Source organism: Camelus ferus, chromosome 8 (assembly GCF_009834535.1).
Source record: "Camelus ferus isolate YT-003-E chromosome 8, BCGSAC_Cfer_1.0, whole genome shotgun sequence".
NCBI lineage: Eukaryota > Metazoa > Chordata > Mammalia > Artiodactyla > Camelidae > Camelus > Camelus ferus.
The window spans coordinates 28,585,225-28,610,618 of NC_045703.1; the positions used below are offsets into that span (position 1 = coordinate 28,585,225).

The 25,394-nt window shown below is 37.7% G+C and overlaps 1 protein-coding gene across 8 annotated transcripts in view; it reads right to left on the reverse strand.

The window, feature by feature from the left end:
• Nucleotides 1-1,678: 1,678 nt before the first annotated feature.
• LOC106729977 overlaps nt 1,679-25,394 on the reverse strand; it is a 24,917-nt gene continuing 1,201 nt past the window's right edge. For 3 of the 8 annotated variants that reach the window (XR_004321872.1, XR_004321876.1, XR_004321875.1), the window contains 4 exons: nt 23,987-24,143; nt 14,045-14,136; nt 13,501-13,693; nt 4,025-4,514 (listed from right to left, as the gene is read on the reverse strand). Coding sequence is in view for 2 of the 8 variants with exons in the window: in XM_032484634.1 (XP_032340525.1) it covers nt 4,418-4,514; nt 14,045-14,136; nt 23,987-24,143 (346 nt within the window). In the remaining 6 variants the exon portion in view is untranslated. Of the gene's footprint in view, nt 2,213-4,024; nt 4,515-8,532; nt 8,610-13,500; nt 13,694-14,044; nt 14,137-23,986; nt 24,144-25,394 lie in introns of those variants that run through there. The other 5 variants (XR_004321873.1, XR_004321874.1, XR_004321877.1 and 2 more) reach the window with 5 other exon arrangements.

Sequence of the window (25,394 nt, forward strand, 5' to 3'; positions counted from 1 at the left end):
CCCTGTTCGGTTCCTGGCCTCGGTTACTCTGTGTACAGCTGAGGCAGGATCAATCGTGCCTCCCACGTGGGTGCGGAGTCCACCTCTAGAAGGAAGCTTCGCTCACCATCCAGGATCCAAAACTATCACTGACTCTAGTGCTTTCCAGTTATAGCTCAGGTATTAACTCATTTAATCCTTAAAACAACCCCATTAAGTAGATAATATTAGTATTCTCCATGATTCATATGAGGAAACGGAGGCACAGCCAAGTCGTGTAAATTGCCTAAGGCCACACTAGGCTGGAAAGCAAGCCCAATCTGGTTTCTGAATCCATGCTCTTAGCTACATTACTGTCTGTAAGTAACGGGCTACCAACCACTCTTCTCACTGTTGTCAATGTGGTTCTGTAATGCTGCCAATTCTTTTATCAGGTATATCTACAATTCTCCCCCCTTTCTCATCACCCAAAACAAGTGTTAACCCTTGTTAATAATAAAGATATATTACCAAGTTTTACACCCTAAAAATAGCTAGTAAAACTCTCTTTAACTTTCAAAATCCTTTAAAATTCATAGTTGGTATTTTTAAAATTAGCATCATGCATAATACTGGACTAGACTTGGACTACATAAAAAAATCAGACTTAAAAACGGGCAAATTTAAAGAGTATTCACTTTGCACAAAAGATGCTTTTTTCTAAAAAGATTTAGCCTCAAACTCCCTCTAAATGGAAAATTTCCCTTGTGATTTAAAAATAAGATTTTATTTCCAAAAATTCAGTTTAGGCATTACTTTTCAGGGGTACATTTAAGTACAGTGAATTATGCTCATCAGTATTAAACACAGTCTATGTCCACTAAACAAATAAGGCAAGCTGAAATTCAAAAATAATTCCTGTGAAGGAGATAACAAACTTCTGACAATAAAATTCAGGTCTGTTCTAGATGAAAATAAATATGGAAAGTGAGATACCTTACCATTCCAAAAAGTTCCAAGGCCTGAACTTCTGGGTTATCCAAGGTGAAAGAACTCATGAAAAAACGAAGAGAGACAAAAGACTGAATATAATATATTGTGCACGTGAGGCTGTTTCTTCGGAATCATGGTACCTTAAGACTAACTTTTCAAGCAATTTCCTTAATACCAATTCACAGCATGTACTTTAATTTCTCCACAGAAGCCAAGTGCATTATTCTCTGGTCATACTCTATTAACCAAGTTTTTGATTATTCATGGGACTTTAAATATCAGCTCTTCCCTTTATTCTTACTGTTAAAAGGTTGCATTATACCTAATGATAATCAGTTTTTAGAAGGTTAAAATGGTATCTGTTATTTAATCTTCCAGATAAATATGTAACTCCTTCGAGTCTTTCTGCCTGAAGACATTTCTGAATTACTAGTAAATTATGGCAGTGCAAAGAGGGGGAGTATCTGGGATTCCGCCCTTCCTCTGCCACTAGATAATAGTCATTTTGAGGATATCTGTGAATGTGTACACAAAGAAGGAATACATTATTTCTTACCTTGGCATTATTGACATTTTGGACCAGATAATACTTATTATGGGAGGTTGTGTTTGGGGAATGGGAACCTTGAAGGCTGTCCTGTGCATAGTAGGATGTTTAGCAGCATCCCTGGCCTCTACTCACTTGATGCCAGCAGTACCCCACCCTCCAAGTTGTTACAACCAGATTTGTCTGAGGACATGGCCAAGTGTCCTCTGGGGTGAGGAGGGAGTAAAGTCACCCATGAGAATACACGGAAATGGGAGATGCTGGGGGGAAAAAAATCCACTCATGACATTTACTTCTACAAAGCAGCAAAAGAAATCCATGCACAGGGACATCTTCTCTTTGGCTTTGGGGTTGTTCTGGAGACAGTGAGCTGACAAAACATGTTCACACTTACTCCTTCACCTTTCTCAGGATCCTGAAGCTGGTAGAGTGCCAGTGGACTTCACTTACTATCCTCTGTGTTCTGCTGACCTTAGAAGGAAGTGAAGTTATAGTTGATGTCCTTTTCTTTGGCTGGAAACTCAAACCAGGCTTTCGAAATACAAGGTCTTAACAAGGATGGTGTATGCTTTGGGCTTTGGCATTTCCGTGATTAGTAGAGTGGAAATAGATAGGGACACTGCAGCCACCCTTCTTCTTTCACCCTCAACATAATCACCTATTGTTTATGCTGAGAGAGTTCTTCCAAAAGCAGATGAAAGCATGGCCATATACCTTGGGGCAGAACGATAAAAGGAGGCAAGTAATCAGATTAGCAAAAATCCAAAAGTTTGACCACCTACTGAGTTGGCAGGCTAGAGAACAGGGATGGTACATATTGCCAGTGAGAATGTAAAAGGCATACTGTGAAAGGTCATTTGATAATCCCTAGCACAATTATATATATGTTTATATAATATGTAACTACATACATTTACATTTGACCCAAAAATCCCAATTCTAGAAACCCTTCCCCAAATACAAAATGACTTATGCACAAGGCTGTATAGTGTTATCTGTAATAGCAAAAGATTGGAAACAAACCAAATAACCACAAGTAGGGGACTAGTTGAATAACCTGGGGTAGATCCATGCAATGAAACACAGTATATAACTCTAAAAATAGAATAAGGGCCATCTCTTTTTTTTAATTTGATAAACATTAAAATTTAAAACTTTAATACATTAATAATACTTGTATCAAATATAAGATACGAGTTGATACTTTTTCTTTGTGAAACATTCTTATAAATCAATGAGAAAAGCACTAAAACTATCTCTTTACACTGATGTGGAGTGATCTCTGGAATTTTTATCAGCTTTAAGCAACAACACAACCAAGGTGCAGAATAGAATAGTATGCTTTTTTGGTAAGATACATATTTATATACATTTGGGATGGGGGAAAGCAGGTGGACGGGACAGGCGTGGAAGCAGGCTACTCTGATGAATATACCTCAACTATATAGTTTTGAGTTTAGAATCATGTATAGACATATTCAAAATAATTTTAAATTAAAATGAAAAATGTAATTCCTAAAATTTGAAAACAACTAAAGCAAATTACCTAACTGTATATTAAGTTGGTGGCATAATCACACCAAGTAAACAATTAAATGACTTTAGAAAATAGTGCTTTCACTGTACATTCATAGAGGAATATATTTTTAGGATAAATAGATTTACAAAAAAGTCTTAAACTTTATTCAATAGTCTTATTGCTGGTAGAAATATAGATAGTATTACCTTCAAACTGTTCTTGTATATTACAGGTAAAAACCAATATTAGAGTTGTTAGGAATGATTATCAGAGAAGTAGAATCCATGTAAGGTTAAAGGTGAATTGGGAATATGAACTAGTGATTTTGTCTTTTAAAAAAAATTTTTAATGGTGGTAATGGGGATTCAACCCAGGACCTCATGCATACTAAGTATTCACTCTACCACTGAACTATACCCTCCCTCCTTGATTTTGCCTTCTTAAAAATGTTTCTTGTATCCAAACAGGAGAATTTTTACATTTATTGAAGAAGAAAAAAACATTTACTTGTTTTATCCCTCAAAAAGCCCTAGAAGTAATGATAATCGTGTACCAGTGAGCACCTTTAGCATTCATGTCATACTCTCAATATATCACTTCTTATTAAAATAAAGGAAGTTCTTTGGAGGAATGGCAGATGTCAGGTCTGGGGCTAGAAATGCACGTGATGATCCTGGGACACCCTGTTTTGTGAATCAAGGAAACTATTAAAGTCTAAAGTCTATTGGAATAGGTCAAAGGGAAAGAGTGATTGGCATAAAGGAGCTTCCAATGGCTGAAAAGGGGACACTCTGAGCCTCAAAAAAAAGAAGCCAACTACAACTGATTGAAATTCATTGATGACATATAAATCCTTGGGTTGATTATTAGACATAACTAGAGCAATACACTGAGTATTTGCAATATAATGAAAGAATTGAGCATTTATTCTGCCTTTCCTGTATGACTTACATTTAGTGGTGTCTTAGCCTGGCTTACCCCCTTGGAAACTGAACATGAGACAAGGGTTTACTTTTAGATAGTTTATTTTGGACAGTGATCTCGGGAAACAGCAGTGGATGACTAGGAGAGTGAAACAGGGAAAGTCAATACAAGTGTGTTCTTGAGTTAGTCATCACTGTGGGCAAGTAAGGCCTTGAGACTGCTGGGCCGCCTTAAGTTGCTACGTAGAATATATTCTTCAGCTTGATACAAGAGAGGAGCAGTTATCTACCAGCTTCCATCTCCCATTGGTCCAAATTTACCCCTTGGGACCTTAGCCCCCTCACTCTTCTAAGTTGTCACGAAGTCAGAGGAACTCGGGGGACAGAACATGAAATGTATGCAGTACAAACGAAGAGTGGTGCTGTCAGGTTACTCCCGCAGGAAGCGGGTTGTTTCAGCAATGGCTGCAGTAGGAGTCAGGCTGAGAGGATGTGAAACCGGGAACACATGCCTCTTCTAATGTGGTAACCAAATAGTTCAGGCTGATGAGGGAAGTTTATAGCACAATTCCATCTGATAGAAGGGGAACAAAGAACAGAATTAGGAAATCACCATATTGTAATTCCTTATGAAATAATTCAGTCAGCTATCAATAGATGAGAGGCTGGTGGGGAATTCCACAGTGGAGGCAGCAGGCTGACACTACCTGCAACCACTAACCAATCTCAGCATCACTAGAAGTGGGGAGTCCACACACCTGTGCCTCCTATTGTGGTTCATTATGAAATACATAGCACAACCTATGAAATATTCTTGCCAAACTAGATGAATCTAAATTGCTTCAAGCTTGTAGGTCTAACTTCCAATTTTCTAGAAGCATAGGAGGGAGCTGAACAAGTGAAAGAGCTTCACAAGGAAGCAAACAGATCAATCCAGCAAGTAAGATATTCTATAAGCCAACAAGACAAGGGGGTAAAATGGGAATGAGTAAAAAGACTCTTCTACATTGAAAGATTTTTAAGGGGTATGCCAAACCAAGTGTAATTTGTGGACCTTGTCTGGATCCTGATTCTTATAAGCCAACGGTAAAAAAAAAAGTAAGTTTTGAAACATTTAAAGAAATCTGATATATAGTTTTGATATATTAGATATTGTAAAAAATTATTAATTTTATGTGTGAGTTTATAAGAAAATTTCCATATTTTTAAGCAATGCATATAGGGATAGAATAACACAATGTTGGGAATTTGCTTTAAGATGCTTTAGGAGGGGAAAAAATAAATGAAGCAAGTGCTAAAATCTAGAAAGTTGTTGATTCAGGATGATAAGTATGTGATATTTGTTATTCAATTTTGTGTATGGTTGAATATTTGCATAATAAAAAAATTAAAGAGGCAAGTAAATATCCTCATCCCTTTTTTTAAAATAAATGGAAGTCAAGTAAATTGCCCAAAATCATAAAGCTGGTAAGTGGTAGAGCTAGAATTAAAGCTCCTCTCACTCCTTCCCCTATATCCTGTTGTCTTTAGAATTGAATGCATTTGTTTATTTATTTGTTTATTTTCTGGCGTCAGGTACACATAACTGCTTCTTAACACACTTGCATCATTGGGTCACACCCTGTTCTTTTTTGTTTTATTAAGGTTGTTAGTAGCCTCCAGGATAGTGCCTAGTGACCCCTGCATCCTAATAGTCATACCCTGTGTAGGCCCCTTCCACCTTGTCTTGGAGTTGGTATGTGTGATCAGTAGCATCCAGCAAAAGTCATGGTGTGTTAGTTCAATAGTAGTTTTATGAGAGACATTGCAGCTTCTATCTTGGGCTCTCTCTTACTCATATTCTCTCTCTCTCTGATTGCTTGCTATGGTGGGGGAAGCTATGTCATGAGCAGTCCTATGGAGAGGCCTTTGTGTCAAGGAACTGAGACGCTGAGAGCCCTGTGAATCAGCCCTGTTGGAAGCAGATCCTCCAGCTCTTTTAGAGACTGCAGCCCTGACTCACAACTACTGTAACCTCATGAGAGACTCTGACCCAAACCACACAGCTAAGATGCACCCAGATGCCTGACCCAAGAAACGATGTGAAACAACAAATACTGTTTTAAGTTGCTAAATTATAGGAAAACTTGTTATGCTATAATAAAAAAAGAACACAAATATCTATTCATCTTTGTATAATATAATATATACAGTAAACCCACCACCAGCACAAGAACTAGAATATTGAAAATAGCTTACTTTTTTTTAAAATTTATTTTTTGGGGGGGTAATTAGGTTTACTTTCTTTTTTTTTTTTTAAATTGGATTGAACCCAGGACCTTGTGCATCCTAAGCTCACACTCTACCATTGATCTATACCTCCCCCCAACCAGCTTACTTCTGACTGTGTGGCCTTCCTCCATCCCATTCTCCTTACTTCTTTAACTCAAAGTTATCTTTATCTTGAATTTGTATTTATCATTCTTATGATTTTTAAAACACATAGTTTAATACTATATGTATTCCTAAAAGGTATATTATTTAGTTTGTTATTTTTAGCTTAAAAAGTAGGTTCCATGCTAGATGTAATTTTCTGTGACCTTTTTTACTTACTCAACTTTATTTTGCTGAGATGCACCCATATTGATGTTTATAGTGGCAGTTCATTTGCTTTGACTGCTGTATAATATCCACTGGGTGAATATACCATACTTTATCCCTTCTGTCAATGGGCATTTGGATTGCTTCCAGATTTATTTTTCCCCTATTACAACAATCTTGCCATGAAGAAGTTTACAGATGCTTCCAGGTTCACATGTCTAGAGCTTACATCTAGCATTGGAATTACTGAGTTGCAGAGTATGTAAATATTTGATTTTAATAGACAATCCCAAACAACTTTCCAAAGTGGCTTTTCTAGTTTACACTTCCACCAGCCATTTACAAGAGATCTTGTTGATGACACCCTCTCAACCGTTGATATTGTCAGGCTTCTTAAAATTTCCAACAAATGGGTATAAAATGGAATTTCATTACAGTAGGAATCTGCATTTCCCACATCACTGAATGTCCTTTCCATCTTACAGATTAGCCTTCAAAGATGATGTGGGAAAGTATATATGACTACAGTTCTTTATTGTAATTGTCTCTATTTAATTTTTAGGTCTTCCTTTCTCAAATCGTCCCTCCCCGCGTTCCCAATAGTCCTTTCTTGCCATCTTCTAATGTTCTTAGTTTTGACCTTAGGACAACTATAATTAGGGAGGAAATGGACCAAGACTACTCTCCTTTTTTCCTAGTTTCTCTCCCTACAGGGCAGCAATGTGGAATTGACTAGCAATGCTGCTAGTTAATTTCCCACTAGGATTAGCTCAATGAGGGAAGAACTTGTTCCCTTTCATTTACAAAGACCCTTTCTGGGAGACTATTTTCTTTTATGAACTTGGAATGAAAAAAATAATCTGCTGAGTTTTTTACTTGAACATAGACAGCATTAAAAATGGTTAGCAATCTGAGTTCTACATCTCTGTCCTGAATATTATCATAGGCTAGTCATTAACCCTTTTAAACAAAAGTTTAAAACAAAAGTAGATGATCTCTTTGGTTCAGTTAAGTATCAAAATGTTTTTATTCCATGAACAAAATTAACTAGTAGACTAATCTGGTCCTTATGGTCATTTCATTCTCTCTCTCTGTCTCAGTCTCTGATCCAACCAACCCAGTTAATCTTGGCATTAACATAGGTTGAGATGCGAGATTCATAAGGAGGATTTCAGAGAGGACTCTACCATCCTTCTTTAATTGCTCTGTTTGTCATTGCATCTCCACTTTTAATACAGTGTCTGCTGAAGAATAGACACCACATAAATATTTGTTGGTCAGTTGAATGCATAATGATTGAATGAGTTAGGTCTTTATTCTCTATTCCTACCTTCACTCCACTATCACACTCAAAGTTAAAAGTTATTTGAGTTGTATTTTATTTATGATAAGATCAGGAAGCCCAGAGCAGAGAATATCTCCATGACCACAAGTTCAGCTAGTTCTCCATTGCCTTTTAAACATTTCTCACAAAGACCAAAAAATCACTACAACCAACTGAATCAAAATGTCTGGGCGTAAGGAACAGGTATCAGTATTTTTCAAATACTCCTCAGGAGATTCTAACATACAACCAAGGTTGCAAATCATTAATCTAGAATAATTATAATCTAACCTTTTTTTCCTCATATCTCATTGGTTCTTTCTCTTCCCCTCCTTCCTCTACCCTACCCCATCATTCTATCTCATCCTTTCTGTCTACTTTCCTTCTTTATTTTCTCTTGGTTTTTTTTTTTTTTTTTCAAGAAGTATATAGGTCAGACTACATCCCCTAGGGTTCTAGAGAAAATGTGACAGAATTCTATACACAGAAAAATCCTCCTTTTGTTTTGTAGATTGGATATATAGGTAATATCAGGTAGAAGGGAGTTAGGACATACTGCATTTAATATATGTATAAAAGCTGACAACTTCAAATTATAGAGTTTTTTGACTCTATAATTTGACAATGACAAAAAGGCATTTTGTCAGTAACTGCTGCCCTATAGTAATAAATCTAGCCCCTAAATTACCTGATAATATTTTCTCTGTCTTAAAAATGCAGTTTTCTTCTAAAATTGGAAAATGTTTTATTCAGAGATAGATGGATCTATGGGAGAAAAATCAAATCAGTATGGTCAGTTAATTCTAAGAAATCACTTCACACATTGACTGAAACAATTCAGTCAAACCATTCTTTTCATAAGTTCAATGACCAGTTCAATTAAATAAGTCAGTTTGAAGCCCCATGTAGACTCACACTAATTCCTGTCTAGAAATAGCTATTAAAAGTCCCCCAAATTAGAGACATCATATGCAAATGCTATTATGATATGGCCCATAGATAAGTGGATCTTTAAAAACTATTTTTTTTCCCAAATAAAGATGACATATCAGAAATGAGAGGGAAAAAGAGAAAGAGATTCCATTATTAACCTTGGATATACGGAAGAAGTGATATCAGCTTGCTGGGCTAAAAAGAATCTGTGCAAGACCATCTGAGAAGATCAGGTGATTAGGAAAAATCATATGAGGTCATTTCCCAGCTGACACCCACATAAGAGAGATGTCCTTATCAACTACTATGATGTCAGAGCTGTTTCTCGAACAAATCCTGGTTTAAATCAATCAGAAGAGCTTGCTGTGATATTTTCTGTTCTTTGAAACCATGCCATAAACAAACATCTGTAATAAATATGTTTGAATATTATACGGCTGGTATGACGATGTTGGGAGTAATAGGTCTGAAGTACATAACCAAATAAAAGGAATATACTGATGTCAAAGAGAGTTAAAAGTTGCTTAATTTTTCTAAGAATAAGAGACTGGGTCCCCATAGTCTAAACAAGGAAGCATCTATAAGATGCTCTTTCCATGGAGAGTGACAGAGCTTGGTGATTAAAGGATCACACATGGGAGTCAGATGCCCTGCATTTGAATTCCAGCTTTGCTGTTAACCAATAGTGCAAAATTAGGCAAATTATGTAATTTACTCTCAGTACTGTGGTTTTCTTAGTTGTAAAATGGGAAGAACAGTAATCTCTATATCAGTAGGTAATTTTGAATATTAGCATGAGTTCATAAACATAAAGTACTTAGATCAGTGCCTGGCACACAGGAAACTTACAACATAAACCCCTATCATTCTCCACTATTAAGCCACAGATCCTCTTCAAATCAATAAAAAAGATAGATATAAAGTGCTTTCATTTCTTACATTCCTAGGAGAGTAGCTGATTTTAACTCCAGAAGGAAATGTACAGTTTACCCACATAGTGTAAGCATGTATATACATGCAAAAGACAACTGAAATGCTGTGTTGTGTGAAAGTATTATGGTGAAGTGTTGTTGTAAGGATGTTGCAAGTTATATGGCTTAGAACTTATTTTATTTAGATAGAAATCTATTAATTGTTGAAGACCTCTTCTGAATTAGACTTTGCTTACAGAGGTCCTTCTGTGGTATTTTTAACTGGGTTTTTTTTTTTTTACATATTGTTACTTTTTATTATAGTTTTGAAACTTTACACAAAAGTAGGAAAAGCAGGATATGTACTCTTTATCCAATTTTGGCACATTTTTCACTCCCCTTCCAAACAATGCTGTAGTATTTAAACCAAACCTAGCTATCATATTTTGCCTCTTAATATTTCAGAATTTATTTATAAGAAATAAAGATCTCCTTTCTAGAAAAAGTAACCAGGATTGCAGTAACCCAGTAATACAATTGCACCTAAAAAAATGATCAAAATTCTTAATATTCAAATTGTTTAAAAAATGTCTTTATATAGTTGATTTGTTTAAATCAAGAGCCAAACAAGGTAAAATGGGTAGTTTATGTTGTTAACTGTTTGATTTTATATTCTGGAAGATGTTTCATCTTTATACTCATTCTAAAGGGAAATGAATGACCAAGGCTGCAATTTGAAATTAAAATCATCATAACAGCAGAATAGGAAAACCTAGAGTGAGACGTGGAAGTCTTACAGCTTTGGGTTTTCACTTGTGACGCTGACCTAGGGTTCTAGTTTATGACAGTAGATTCTTTTGCTACTGTAGAAAAAAGAAAAATAATCCTTTTAAAGTACTTGTGCTATAGGAAGCATATGGAGATAAAAAACAGCCTGTCTGTAGGCATTCCAAGACCCCGAAGCTGCATGAACTAGTCAACAGCTCAATCTTTGAAGTTCCCTGGGCGTAGAACTCCCTCCTGTTTTTCACCTATCCTAAACTCTGAGTCTCTTCCTTAAAAATACTTACAAGGGATTTGTTGGTAACACTTTCTCCTTGGTTCTTGTATTTTATAATCATGTCTCGGGTTTTTACTTTCTGTATAGGACTATTTGCATATGCCTCTTAAGACTTGAATCTAATGTTTTATTGGATTTTATTTTTTAAATTGAATATAGTCGATTTATAATGTGTTAATTTCTGGTGTACGGCATGGTGATCCAGTTATACATATATGTATTCCTTTTCATATTCTTTTTTATTATAGGCTATTACAAGATATTGAATATAGTTCCCTGTGCTGTACAGTGGAACATTGTTGTTTATCTATTTTATATATGGTAGTTAGTTTCTGAAAATCTCGAACTCCCAATTTATCTCTCCCTACCCCCTAACCCCCCTGGTAACCATAAGCTTATTTTCTATGTCTGTGAATCTGTTTCTGTTTTGTAAATAAGTTCATTTGTGTTCTTCTTTTTAGATTCCACATATAAATGGTATCATATGGTATTTTTCTTTCTCTTTATGGCTTATTGGACTTCATTTTTTTTTAAATATTATTCAATATGATTGCCACTGAAGTCCCCAAGTGTTTTTACAAGGAGAGACTTTATAATCCCTCTATAGGTCGCTTGTAATTATCAGAATAAATGAGATTCCCCTTTCAAAGGAGATGGATAGGAAAAAAGTAACAAAGGTAGTATTTATAAAGATAAGATGTTAACATCTTTGTTTGATGGGGGGAATCTAAAATTAAATGAACCCACATCCTTCTGTGGATTCCCATAGTATAACCTCTTGCAGCTATGAAAACTAATGAGCAAATCATCTTTATTGATTAGGACCTCAAAATAGAGCGTTTTTATCTTGCATGCTTCTTTCCCTCAGGTCCCATTTATTATTGTAAAATTACCATTGCTTCTATATTTCCTTTTATAATGTCTTCTGGAGTCTGGTTTGATAAAACTATATAGAGTTAAGATACTAGTCTCTGGAATAAGGCTGGATCTAAATCTTGGTTTCATCACTTCCTAGCTGAATGTCTTTGGGTAAGTCTCTTAACCTTTCTGTGCTTTGGTTTATTCATCTGTAAAATGGATGTAAAATACCTATATACCTATCTTGTTATAAAATATATTTGATTATAGTTTGGCAAATATTCACTGCCATTTCCCTTGGGGTAATTTTCCCTCCCTATCAATGTTGGTCTTGGTTATGGAATGTGGCTGGAAGTGATGGTGTGCCAGTTGCAAGCCTTGCAGCATGTGTTTTCATTTACCCTCTACCATCACTATGAGAAGAGCATGCCCCAGACAGCTGTTCTTCCCAAAATAATGAGACACATATGCAGCAGATCTAACCTAACAAACACCCTACAGCCAGTCTCCCCTGCCCACAGCCTGAAGCAGAGCTATGCAGCAGCACTCAGCCTAGATCACCCAAACCACAGTTGGCCTGCAGGGATGAGAAAGAATAAGTGCCAGTTGCTGTAAGGTACTGGATTTCTGGGTAGCTTGTTACAAAGTATTATTGCAGCAATAGCTGACTAATACACAAGATTATTGTGAAGAACAAATAAGATAATTTAGGTAAATCATTTAGCCTAGAGCTAGGCATATAGTCAGTACTTTGCTCAATTAATGTTTACTATGACATTATTATTACTATCATCATCATCATCATCACTATTATTATTTCTTTTCTGGGTAAAAATGTCCAAGCCATATATTGTGATTAATTTATAACAGCATTAGACCATATACAGTGAACAATGCTCTGAGTTGGCATCCACACAGCTCCTCGCATTGGCAATAGGCAGTGCTTATTCTGGTAGATGCTGACATGTCTTGAACTCTGCCTGTGGCTCATGTGGTTCTACCTCTTCTCTACTTTAGCCTACTCAGCCTCTTATCTAGTTTTGTATAAAAAACTTGTTTCACAAGCATACATCCAGAACTTTTTTGTCTTATGTTTATGCCAGTGGTTACTGAACTCCATTTTTGCTACCTTTGTTCACTGATTAGCCCCCAAATAATCTAGTGTATGGGCTATGGAGGGGATAGTTAGAGGAGGAAGTCCTTTGGGATATAAGTCAGGAAATTATATGAGGTGTAAGGAGTAGGGACAGATGAAAGTAATGAAAAGTCCCAGCTTAACTTTTATTTAGTTTGACCTTTGCTTGCTCTATAAATTTTATTTTCCATTACAGTAATACCTAAGGTCATACTGTTACATACAATGTGCTAAAAAGAAAAGGTACGTATCAAGAATTCTCACTGAAAATCTGAATTCTGCCTCGTGACTTACAAGTCAATAAATAATTATTGGGCAGTTGAAATATATCTTGTGCTGATATATGACAGTGTATATAATACATACCATATTTGATTGATTCTAAGACATGCATTTGTTCATATTTTAACATCTCTGAAATCAACATGCAGCTTATAATTGGTGGTATGTGGTAGTTTGATTGTCATAGTTTTTGTTGTGATTATTGATATCTCACTGTCTTATGGTGACACTTATTTCTTGTTCACATTATGCAGGGCAGTGGGGTTGGCTGTGGCTCCACTGGCCTTTGTTCTGGTTGGTCTGACTGGACTTGACTGTACAGCTAAGTATGTTGTTCTAGAAGCCAGGCAGAAGGACAGGCCACTTTCTGGGTCTATTCTACTATTATCTCATGGTTGAAGGAAGAAGCAAAAGCTAAATCTAACCTCACAAACGTTTTTAAAGCTTTTGGATATGGCCTTAGTCATGTCTACTCACATTTAATTGGTCAAAGCAAGTCACGTGGTCAGTTCTGACAATGGCATGGAGAAGTGTGCTCCACACACTGTGAGGCTGGTAAGGGAAGATGTGGACGGACGTTGGGAATAACAGCACAATGTACACAGCACAGCTGCACTTCTCCTTTTTTCATGGTACTTAAAACAATGGTGTGTCTCACAATAGTTGGCATCTGAAGAGTCAATGTAATATGATAATCTTTATTAGGATTTAAAAGAATCTGTTCTTTAGGCATAATATCTTGATGAGCTTCTTTTTACTTTCTTCTAGTTGGGTTTTAAAGGCTAAAAGCAGAGATTCATTTACTTTTTCCATGTTTTTTTTCCTCATTAAGTCAGAATACTTAATAATGGATATAGAAGAGACTCATTGACATTCTTTCGTTAATCCTGAGTTAAGTCATTATTGTTACCTAATTTACCCTAATTTCAGTGGGTAAAGGAAGCTGAATTATGAGAAGTGACCCCAGAACTAGGCTTGTTGCATCATTTATTATTAATTCATTTGCACAGCAGATACTTACAGAGTGCCTACTACGTGCAGGCACGTTCTTGTCACAGGAGATTCAGCAGGATATAAGGCAGACAGGATTCTCGATCTCACGGTGATTGTATTCTAGTACAGAGTGACAGACAACAAACAGGCAAATGAGAAAATTTAAGGTGCTGATGAGTGCCATGAAGAACAGAACTCATGATTACATAATAGAGAACAGGACAGGGGAGGGTATTTTAGATGAAAAATTGAAACCTGATAGCAAGGTGTCCACCATGGAGGACTCCTGGGAGAAGAGCATTCCAAACAGAGGGAATAGCAAGTGCAAAGACCTCAGGGTAGTAGAAGAAGCTAAGTTCAGGTATAGGTTGTACAGTTGTAGTAAAGAGATCAAAAAATACAATGACTTAAATATAAGAGTCAGCCCTTGAGATGGCCAATCTAGCTTCTACCCTTTTACCTTCACACTAGTATTCCAGTCAGCAGGAGTGCGGGGAGGGGGACAGAAGCCATATCCCTTCCATTTAAAGACACAACCTGGGAGTTGCACACATCTCTTTGCTCACATCCTATTGGCCAGAGTTTGCCATATGACAAAATCTAGTTGTGAGGGAGGCTAGGAAACGTGATCATTAGTTTGAATTTATGTATCTGGATACTTTGGTGACCCTATTTCTAAATAAAGAAGAGACAATTAGTTGTTAAGGGACAACTATAGTCTTTTCCACATAGTGAGCAGTAGGTAAAATTAGTAACATAAACAGAATGCTAAGTATGTAGGGCCTTGCTGAATATGGCAAAGAGTTTGGATTGTATTTTAAGTATGTATATTAGTTACCTATTGTTGCTTTACAGATTTTCCCCAAAACCTAGAAGCCTAAAATCACTATTATCTCGTAGTTTCTGTGAGTCAGGAATATGGGAGCTGCATAGCTGGGTGGTTTTGACTCAGGGCCTCTCAGATAATGGATTCAAGATAGTGACAATGGGTACAGTCATCTGAAGGCTTGACTGAGGCTGGAGGGTGGGCTTCCAAGTTGGCGCATTCATGTGACTATTGGGAGAAGGCTTCAGTTTGTTGCTGACTGTTGGCAGAGGGCTTCAGTTTTTCACCCAATGGACCTCTTCATATGGCTGCTTGAATATCCTCATGACATAGTAGCTGTCTTCTCCCAAGTAAGTGATTCAACAAAAGAGAGCAAGAAGGAAACCACAATGCCTTTATGTTCTAATCTTGGACATCACACACCATCACTTTTGCCACATTCTACTTCTTAGAAGCAAGTCACTAAGTATAGCCCATAGTCAACGGAAGGGGAATCAGGCTCCATTTTTCCAAGGGAGAAGCAACAAAGAATTTATTAACATATTTTACAACCATCACAGTATAACAGGAAGTCATTGGAACATTTTCAGCAAGAGGGTGCAAGGTCTGTTTTATGTTTTCAAAGAGTTGGTTTGGTTGTTTTGTGGAGAATCGATTGCATAGGGACAGGAGTGGAAGCAAGGAGTCCAGGTAGGTGGCAGTTACCTAGTTTTAGCAATCAGTAAATAGGCCTAAGATCAGGATGGGTGCAGTGGAATTAGGGAGAAGTAGTGAGATTCAGGCTAGGTTTTAGAAGCAGAGCAGAGAAGACCTGATAAGATATCGCTGAATTTAACATTAGTGGGTGTCATTTCTTTTTCACATTTTCAATTACAGTGCTTTCTTAACTTAAGTGATCACCTGAATCTTTGGAGAGCTTTAAAAATATGAATTACTCATCCTCACTTCCAGACAATCTACTTCAGTAGGTCTGGGACAGGGAGATGATCTATCAGAACTGGAATCCACTGCTCCACTTATTGAATGAGCTAACTAGAAGTGCAATTATTATTGTTGCTGTTTTTGCAAAAAGGAGTTAGTTACAATGCAATGGGCTCTATTATCCAAATGCTCATTTTTGTTACACAATCTCCCTCCCCCCTGTTCAATCAGATACCAATTCCTATGGATTCTTTCTGCAAGGTAACTCTTATAAAGAATTCCTCCCACTACTGTACTAGTCTAAACAATCATTTACTACCTCTTAGACTATTGCAAACACCTCTTATGTAATTTGCTACTCTGGTCTCTCCTTCTGCCTTTCATCTGTTGTTGAAGTGATCCTCCTGTCCCACATTTATGATCTTATCACCTTCATATTAAAAAAGACTCAGTGGCTTCCTAGGACTCTCAGAAAGAAGTCCCTGCTCCTTTAGGATGGTTTTTGTGGCCACCAACTATCTGGTCCTGTCCTACCTTTGGGGTGACCTCATAGCCCCTTTAACACACTCATCGTAGGCCCACTGAATTATTCACTCTTCCCTTAACTCCATTTGCACTTTCACATCTTGACACCTTTCTTCATATTGTTTCTTCCGTCTAGAATCTTCCTTTTTCTCCCTCCATCACCTGACAGTATCTTACTATTCATCCTTTAAGGCCCAACTCAGATGATCACCATCTCTATCCTTCACCCAGAATTAGTCATCCCCTTTTCTTAATTCCTATCTCACTTTTCAAACACCTTTATTATTTATGTTTATGTTCACAGTGCCTAGTAGTGTGCTTGCCCTTAGTGGTCTCAAAATAAAAAGTTTACATAGACAGAATTTATTTCCTCATCTTTATCCAGTTTTTAAGCAATGGAGAAAACAAAAGGCAAACTCATATTAGAAATCTGGCTAATGAAATGTGCATGGAACGTATACCATGGGATCTGTACACATTTAGCATAGTCGGCACCCACTGCACTTTACAGCCACATATGGTGGCATCAGTAATTCTGAGGCATTGCAAAAATCTTCACAATCTAAATATTTTATTAAGAATTCCAGTGACAAGAGCTGAAATATAAAGGTTTGTGAGTCTTTTTAAAGGCTTAATCACGTTTAGTTAGAAATTTAAGTTAACAAGAACATTCCATTCCCTAAACATTCCAATTAATTGGTGTTTAGCATATGGGTTACCAAATTTGTCTTTTTGAAGTTTGCATTTAGAGATTGTAAATGAATCTATTAGGATGAATTTCTAGGTCAGTCAGGTTTTGATTTGCAATATTTAATGTTTGCACAATTCCACCCTTGCCTGACCTTTCAAAATTATTTTAACAGCCCTACATTTACTTTCCTAATGGAATGATTTGCTACAAAGTGGCTACAGCGGGAAGTCTGGAAGGACATTATAACATTCTTTTGGCTGTCAAAATCCATCTGTCCTTGTGTTTCTTCATTGTGTGTGCTCTTGGGATATAGGGCCTCACTTTCCACTGTGGATGCCAAAGAGTTTGAATCTCACTCTCCCCACACCCTGGAATATGGAGCAGGGGCCCCAACATCTGGCTGTGGACCCTCCAATCCAGGCCTGTGCTCCCTGACATGAAGGAAGAACATCTGGGGCAGCTCATGGGGTCAGCACGATGTTCAGCGGTAGTATCTAGAAGGTGTGGTGCAGCCGAAGCAGAGATGGTGGCATCCTGGATAGTCTTTCTATGGTCTGGCCTCCTGAGGCCCTGGGTTCTTGCCTGGTTCCCAAGCCTGTTCTCTCAGCCTCTTGGATTTCATGAGCCCTCTTTCCGCCAACGTATTATTATTTTTCCTTCAAACAGTTAGAGCTCGTTTTGTTGCTTGCAAGCAAGAACCCTCACCAATACCATTCATACTGCAAGGTGGCAGAGAGAATTCTAGACTCGAGTCAGACTGCTGGCCCACTTACTAGGCAAATGTTTAATGTCTTTAACTCTCCATTTCCTCATCTGCAAAATAGGACACAATCTGTAATTGTGTCAACTGTGTGAGGACTGAATAAAATAATCTCTGTAAAATACTTAGCATGGGCCCTGGTGCATGAAAAGCATTCAGTAAATAATAGCTTTTGTATTACTAAATGCTATGTAATTGTCCGTGTGTTTAGGCCACGGAATTCCACTGCTCACCAAATAAAAAGATGCCCTGTGCACACTCTGTGCTCAGTATTGAACTTCATTATTTTTCCCATGCTGGGGTTTTGTTTTGTTTTGCTTTGTTTTCCAGTTTAGGATTTTGGTGCCGTCCCATGCAGTACATCATTATAATACTGTACGTCCTGAGACTTTCTTGGGGAGTGCAGCTTTTAGTCACTGTACCTGGGTCTTCTCTCTTCTGTCTGTCCCTGCTAGCTCTTCCTCACCTCCAGACTCAAAAGGAGATCACCTGCACTAAAGACTGACTGTCTTCAGATGGCAAGGGCAAAACTGAGTTGCAGCACGAGTCTTACTTCAGCAACTGTATATAGATTTAGTAACTTTAATGGAATTTAAATATATATATATATATATACAGCCTATATCCCAAGACTTATTATAGGATCCCGTATTTATCTACTTATCTTTTGATGAATTTTTTTTCCTCCCACTGAAATGTATAACGTCCTCTTGTTGTTAAACGGTGGAATCTCCTTCACTCAACTTCCTCCCCCTGGGATGTAATAAAGAGACAAGTTACACCCCAACAGCATGTTGGAGAGAAATTTTCTGTGGAAGAAAAATGTTTTTTACTACATGTAATGTTTCTCAAAGGAGGTGGGTCAAAACATAGGTATCAATCTTCTGTAACCATTTACTGGATACTGTACTTGGTTTGAGAATATTAAAAATGTAATATGCTATTTTTGAAAGGTTGTGTATTTTGTTATGGATGTTTTAACTTCTATAACATCCATGTGTAAATGAGAATAAAGAAAAAATTAAAATTATTTACTGTATCAATATGCTCTATTTTCCCAAAAAAGGTGACAGGAGGGCTGAGCAGAGAGAAGCAGAGTCTAGTGAAGGTGAAAGTATACCTCACCAGTCTGGGAGTTGGCAGACTGGGGACTTTTATCCTGGATTGGCCACTTCCTAGTGGGATCCTGTGCTCAGCCTCACTCTCCTAAGTTGTGGATTGGGAACAAGTAGACGCTCAAGGGTGGTTGTGAGAAATAAATGACATAATTTGCACAAAACCCTTGACTCATAGCAGGAATTCAATACCTGACAGCTGATGATATAAATCAACATAAGATTGTCACAGGTCGAATAATTTTAATGTCACTTGGTTATCTAAAGGAAATGTTATATTATTATGTCTACTTTAGTTTCTATATAAATCGAATAAAGATAAGAGCTCTATTTCATCAGTGGATGTCATAGAAGAAGGCAATGACAATTCAAGATAACTCAGATATTGAGTTAAGTTTTATATTTATCAGAATTTGGACTAATTACTGAAAATATTCTGTGTTTAAGTAGGTCTTATTATGATATTAAGGCCGTAACCCCAAGGAAACTATTCTTGTTTGGGTGCTACTATTTAGATATTAAATAATTAGGCAGATAATGCCCTCAATTTACTTCAGGATCCAGAAAACTCCATTTTAAAAATTGTTCAAAAGCAAATTTGAGTAATAGGGTGAACATATGTGTGAGCTATAAGTATCAATGTAAAAATTTTAGATATTTGCTACATGTAAACTTTTTTTATTTCTTTATAACTGAACCCAGTCTCCATTTCACAAGACAACAATGCTAGCAGGTGGAATTGAAACCTCCAGGTAATCCCAGCTGATCTGGTTTTCTCTCATGCCCACCTCCTACACTTTTCTCACTGGGCTGGCACCTACATGGCAGGTAGGTGGGTAGGTGGCATTTACTCCTCAGCCATGGTCACCTCTCCAACTGACATCCTCTGAGATGGAAGTTCTTGTGGAGTCTCTGATCAAACATTTTGGGTGCAGGCCTACTTCAGTTCTGCAGACTCTTCCATTCCCGGCCACACATGAAACACACACCATGGTGAGTGGAGAGTATTTACAGCCACCCCAGGACCTCTGTCCAGGCTTCTGCACACCACTGTGCCTACCCCACTGGACCTGCCTGTTCTCTGGTGGGCTGGTGCTTTCCAGCCTCCATCTGGGAAAGGAGGCATGATTCACCTCTACTCTCTGCCCTCTGCCTTCAGATTCCCTCATACCAAGCAAGTGTTCTAATTGTTCCTCTTGCTCCCTAGGGAACTGGGCCCCAGGTGGGAGGCTACAGTCAGGCTCCTTCCCTTGTGTCAACTCCTTTGCTCCTTCTTTCTCTCAGCTACATAGAATTGTAATCTATTTCTGGATTGGACTTCCTTTGGCTCATCGTTTCTCTTTTGGAACCTACTTTTTAAGGCACAAACTTTATAATCTAAATCCTTCAAGTCATTGGGTCTTGATACTCAAAATCTAGATTTTTAAAACTCAAAGAAAAATGTTTTCTTCCAAACACTTTTTTTCTGCCTTGAATTTCACAAGTCCATTTTAAATCTCAAAAATCACAGACAACTCATATTTTTCCATAAATTTCTTTTGTAACATCCTTACCCTGAGGCAATGGATGCCAAAGTCTAGTTTGAACGAATGAGTGCATGGGATAGAAAGGAATTAACAGGTATAAACAAACAAAACACTTCTTAATACATCAAAATATTCTCGCCACAAATGGAAGCTGCCTGACACCTGGATTTAGTTTCTTTTTAGTTGTCAGGCCTATATAATTTTCTAGTTAATGGCCTGAGAGACTGACTATACAAATGGACAATGGCCAGACCATGTATGATGACAGAACTCTGGCCCATAACCTCTGAAGCAACAAGTCAGAGAAGCCAAACCAACTTCTCTGCCACAATCATCCCAGAATGATTGGAACTTGGTCAATGACTGCCAGCCACCCCACCTCCTCCTCATCACTTCCTTCCAACTCAGGACCAACCAGAGAAAGTCAAATATGCTCCCCAAACTGATCCTCCTCAAAGCAGGATGCCCTGCTTCTAGTTAGCCCTCTCCAGCTTCTCCAAGCCAACAACCTCCAATTAGAGCACACCTGAAGACTTTTTTTCCCCTCACTATAAAGTTTTCTTACTTCCATGCCTGCCTTTGAGTCTCTGCCATATGCAGGTGATGGAGGCTGACTGCCGTGCTCTAAATAAATAGCTTCTATTTGTTCTCATTTGGGTAGTCTCCATTTATTTCCACAGGTTTATTACACATAAAGCTATTATATTCAGACATACACATTGGTAGTTAAGTTTAAAAATTTTTTTGAGCATAGAGATGCTTGGGGTAAATAAATACCAGACTTTGATCTCACTTCAATGGACAAGGATTAAAAGTTATAACTCAAATTGACCTTTTTTTTTGAACTTATAGTACTGATATGCTTGCCCCTACAGATATAGGAGAAATGGTCTTGAAAGTGTATATGAAAATCTCGTTTTTGTTTTTTTTTTTTTTTTTTTACTTTTGGAGGGAGGTAATTAGGTTTATTTATTTATTTTTTTAGAGGAGGTACTGGGGATTGAACCCAGGACATCATGCATTCTAAGCATGTGTTTTACCACTTGAGCTATATCCTCCCCATCAAAATCTCATTTTTATAAATTAAAATTATTATGTTTTAGCAAATTACTATTACAAAGGACCCTGGTGTACATTATTTTGAAAATGAAGAACGTTTTTATTAGGTAGGTGATTATTCCTCATGTGTCAGCTTTCCTTAAATTGGCACACATCCATATTAGTCTGCACATATAAACCTAAGGCTATTGTAAGATAATAATGATCCTTAGAAGAGTAGGTGATACATATTTGCATACAGAAATTTGTGCAGTTTTATTTTTAGTTCACTTTAATGGATAATATGTGGTCTTAACAACAACACACCAAAATACAACTTACTATTCTCATATCACAAGTGAAGAACTGAGTATTAAAGTAAAATTACTTGCTCAAGGCCTCACTGAAGGCTGAAGCCGCTTATTCTCCTGAAAAGTCTGTTTGAAGCTACCAGCTGGGAAGCTTCTTCTATTTCTGTGTCTGAAGGAAGGCCCTGCATTCCTTTGGGAAGACCATGGTCTTCACCATGACCCATGGCAAAGGGGGTGAGGATGTTCTCAAAACAGTAAGGAGAGGAGGGGATCCCCACCCAGGGATGTGCCACGCTGAGTTAACCTGGTGTATAATGGCAGAGCTAATCATGGCCTCATGACCCACATACACAAGTAGTGGAACCAGAAATAAATCCAGGCCTTCCCATGCAAAGGGGATTTCTTCACACTGTGAATTTGCCCATCTTGCTCTTAAAATTCTGACCCCTTCCCATCCCTTACCCCACGTAATCTGGCCTCTGCATTCCTCTTTCACTGTTTTCCCCACCACCCACCTCCTCCTCACTCTCAACATTCCAGATACTTTCAATTTCTCAAACATGCTGAGTGCATTCTTTGGCTCCTTTAGAATTCTGACTGGAACACTTTTCTCCAGGATTACAAGACCTCTGCATAGGCAGTTCTTCTTATCTTTCCTGATTCAGGTCAAATGTCTCCTTTTAAAGGTCTATCATGACTCTTTTAGCTAAAGCAGACTCCAACCTCTATACTCACCCTACTCCAGTTCCTCTCTATCACATTGTTCTCTCATGTCACATACCTGGATCTAAAATTGTGTGCTTTATTACTTATTTGCTTATTTATTGCTGCCTTTGCAGACTACAAGCTTCTTGAGATTTGGGAACTTGTCTGTCATCTTTGCTGCTGGATCCCAAGCACTCAGAACATCGTGCCTGGAATATAGTGAGCTCCCAATACATATTTGTTGAATAAAGGAATGAATAAATCATGAATCCCAATTGAGAATGACAGCTCTGGACCCATTATTCAGGAAAAAATGCACTGAAGTTTTGTATATAATTTCAGGAGACTCTAAAGCCCTGGGAAAGTCATCTGTAGCCTTAGTTAAAGCTCCTGCATTATAGTAATGCTGTTTCATGTTTTTTTGAAATTAATTCTGAATTTTGTTCTTTAAATTTAAACATGAGCATGAATTTTAAAAGTATGCTTAAGATGGTGTATAACAAATCATAGGCCAATTGGTTTTGAATAAAATAGATCCCTGAGGATAGTTACATCAATGATCCTAATGACCTTATTTCATTAAATGAAGATTAACTTTGTGGTGTAAATGTTAAATGCTCACCCACATCCAGTTCTTTTCTCCCCTGGGGAACATGGGTGGATTAAATTCCTAGCTTCCCTAGCAGTGGGATAGAGCCATATGACAAATTCTAGCCAATGGATCAAGGGCAGAAGTAACCTATGTCACTGCCAGGCTGGAGCATTTAATTGCTGTGTGAGATCCTCCAGGGCTCCATCTTCTCCTACTTAGTGGTTGTGGAAGCACATGCAGGTGCTGCTGGTACAGAAGTGCATTGTCAAGCCATCACACAGAGGACAGTGGCTCTGGACAGTCACACAGATCTTTAGCAGATTTTGTGTGAGCAAGGGGTATAAACCTCTGTTGTTTTAAGTCTTTTGGATTTTCTTTGGATTTTCTGATAATTTGCTATGGCAGCATAACCTAACATAACCAAAAACACCACTGATTGGAAAATGTGCTAGTATTTCACATACCGTGGAGGGGGAAAAGGGGTTTCATTTATAATTGAAAGAAACCTTGTAACATATCACAATCCCAGAGATGTTAAAATGTGAAAAGTGTGGGCCTTAGATTACATAAAATACAGATTGTTAAAAGAAATTCATTAAAGCAGATTAGCATAGTGTCAAGAACTCCAAATCCAGAGTTGAACAGAAAGTTATAGATTCGAATCCCAATAGTTGCTAGTTTGTGATTTAATGACTTAGCTAGTATAAGCCTTTGTTCTTCATCTGGGAAACTGGAATCACAGTAGAAACTGCCTCATAGGGTTTTGTGGGTATTAGATGAGATAATTCTTGTAATGTGTTCAGCATAGTAATTATTCCACATATTTTAGTCCCCATATTTGGTTAGATCACAGAGCTTGTTCAAGATGAGCATTTATTTCAAACAACGTACAGGAAAAAGTTCTTTGTTAAGTTTATTATGTCATACTAATCGGTCAGCAAGTAACTATTAATTCCTTACCAAGCATGAAGACTGGGCCTCTGAGTTAGGTGTTCTTGGAGATAACAAAGAAGCAGATCTAGAGATTGAGGGTTGAAGGCGGATCACCTTGGGGTCTTCCCATCCACTCTGTGATGTATTTTCCGGATGAATCAGGCTAGAACGAACAAGAGCAACCCTGAAGGATAAAAGAAGTCACAGAAAGCTGAGGAATGTATGAAAGCAAAGGTCAGTCCTGTACCCATCTTGGTGACTGGCAGGGCTAGTAAAGGGAAAATTGAGGACTTTTTCTATGTCCAGGGTCTGGGGAGCATAAGGGTAAGTCATAGAAGCAAAAGCACGGTTCTTCGGAGATATGTGTGTGATTGATCCTATCCACATCCTAACCCTATCCTATAACATAGGGTTATACTCTTAGAGACTGTATGAAGTTAATCAGGGAACATTATTGGACTTGTAGTATGTCCAGATTCATAATGTAGCAACTCATAACTGTCTTCATCTATAGCACATTTGAAGAAACCTACACCTTGTCACCAAGAAGGTGTAACAATCATCAGTTCTCAAGTTTTTTAAACTAAAAGTCTCACACATACTTCATGAGCTTTCATTCTGTCACTGAAGTTATACTTTACAGATTCTAATACAACATTCTCACCTCAGTTTTCTGGAGGACATATGCCTGTGAACGAACAGGTGGCTGATTAGTATCTTTATTTTTATTGAATGCCTGAACCATGACAGAACAAGTTATTTTCTTTAAAGAAAGTATAGCTGCCTCTATATAACTCTGGGCTACAGTTCACCTTTTCTGTTTGTTTTATTCTTAACTTGTGAAACTGTATCTTAGGACTTGGGGTATATAACTTGTTATTTGATATCAGCTGAACAACAGTGAATCAATTGTAATGGTTCTGGCACCAAAGGAAACACAGGGTACTTAAATATGTTTCCAGAAGACAAAAAGCTTCTCTCTGTGTACACCTTACAACATATGTTTCCACAGTTTTGGATATTCAAAAGTCCAAAAAAAGTTTTCTCACTACTTCTCATTAAAGATCAAGAGGACGAAACAGAGAAAACAAACTCCAACCCACATATTATTTATCAGATGTTTTGGATGAAATTCAGATTGAAAAACCAAAGTTTCCCTCTTCTCCCTTCCTCCCTCCCGGCACACGATGCTTATTCCCCACTGCAAAATACACCCACTGTCACACACTCGGCCGTGTATCGTTAGCGGTCCAGGAAGGGGGAGGAGGATTGTGTGAATGCAAACAAGTTTGGGCTTCTCTCGGAATCCTTGCTGCCTGCTGCCTGGGTCGTCGAAGGGCTACAGCCGGCTGGGAGACGTGGCCAGAGCACTTGGGCTCACAATCCGCGTAGGCTCCTAGAGGCTACCGGAAAAATCTTGAGTAGGGGACGCCTG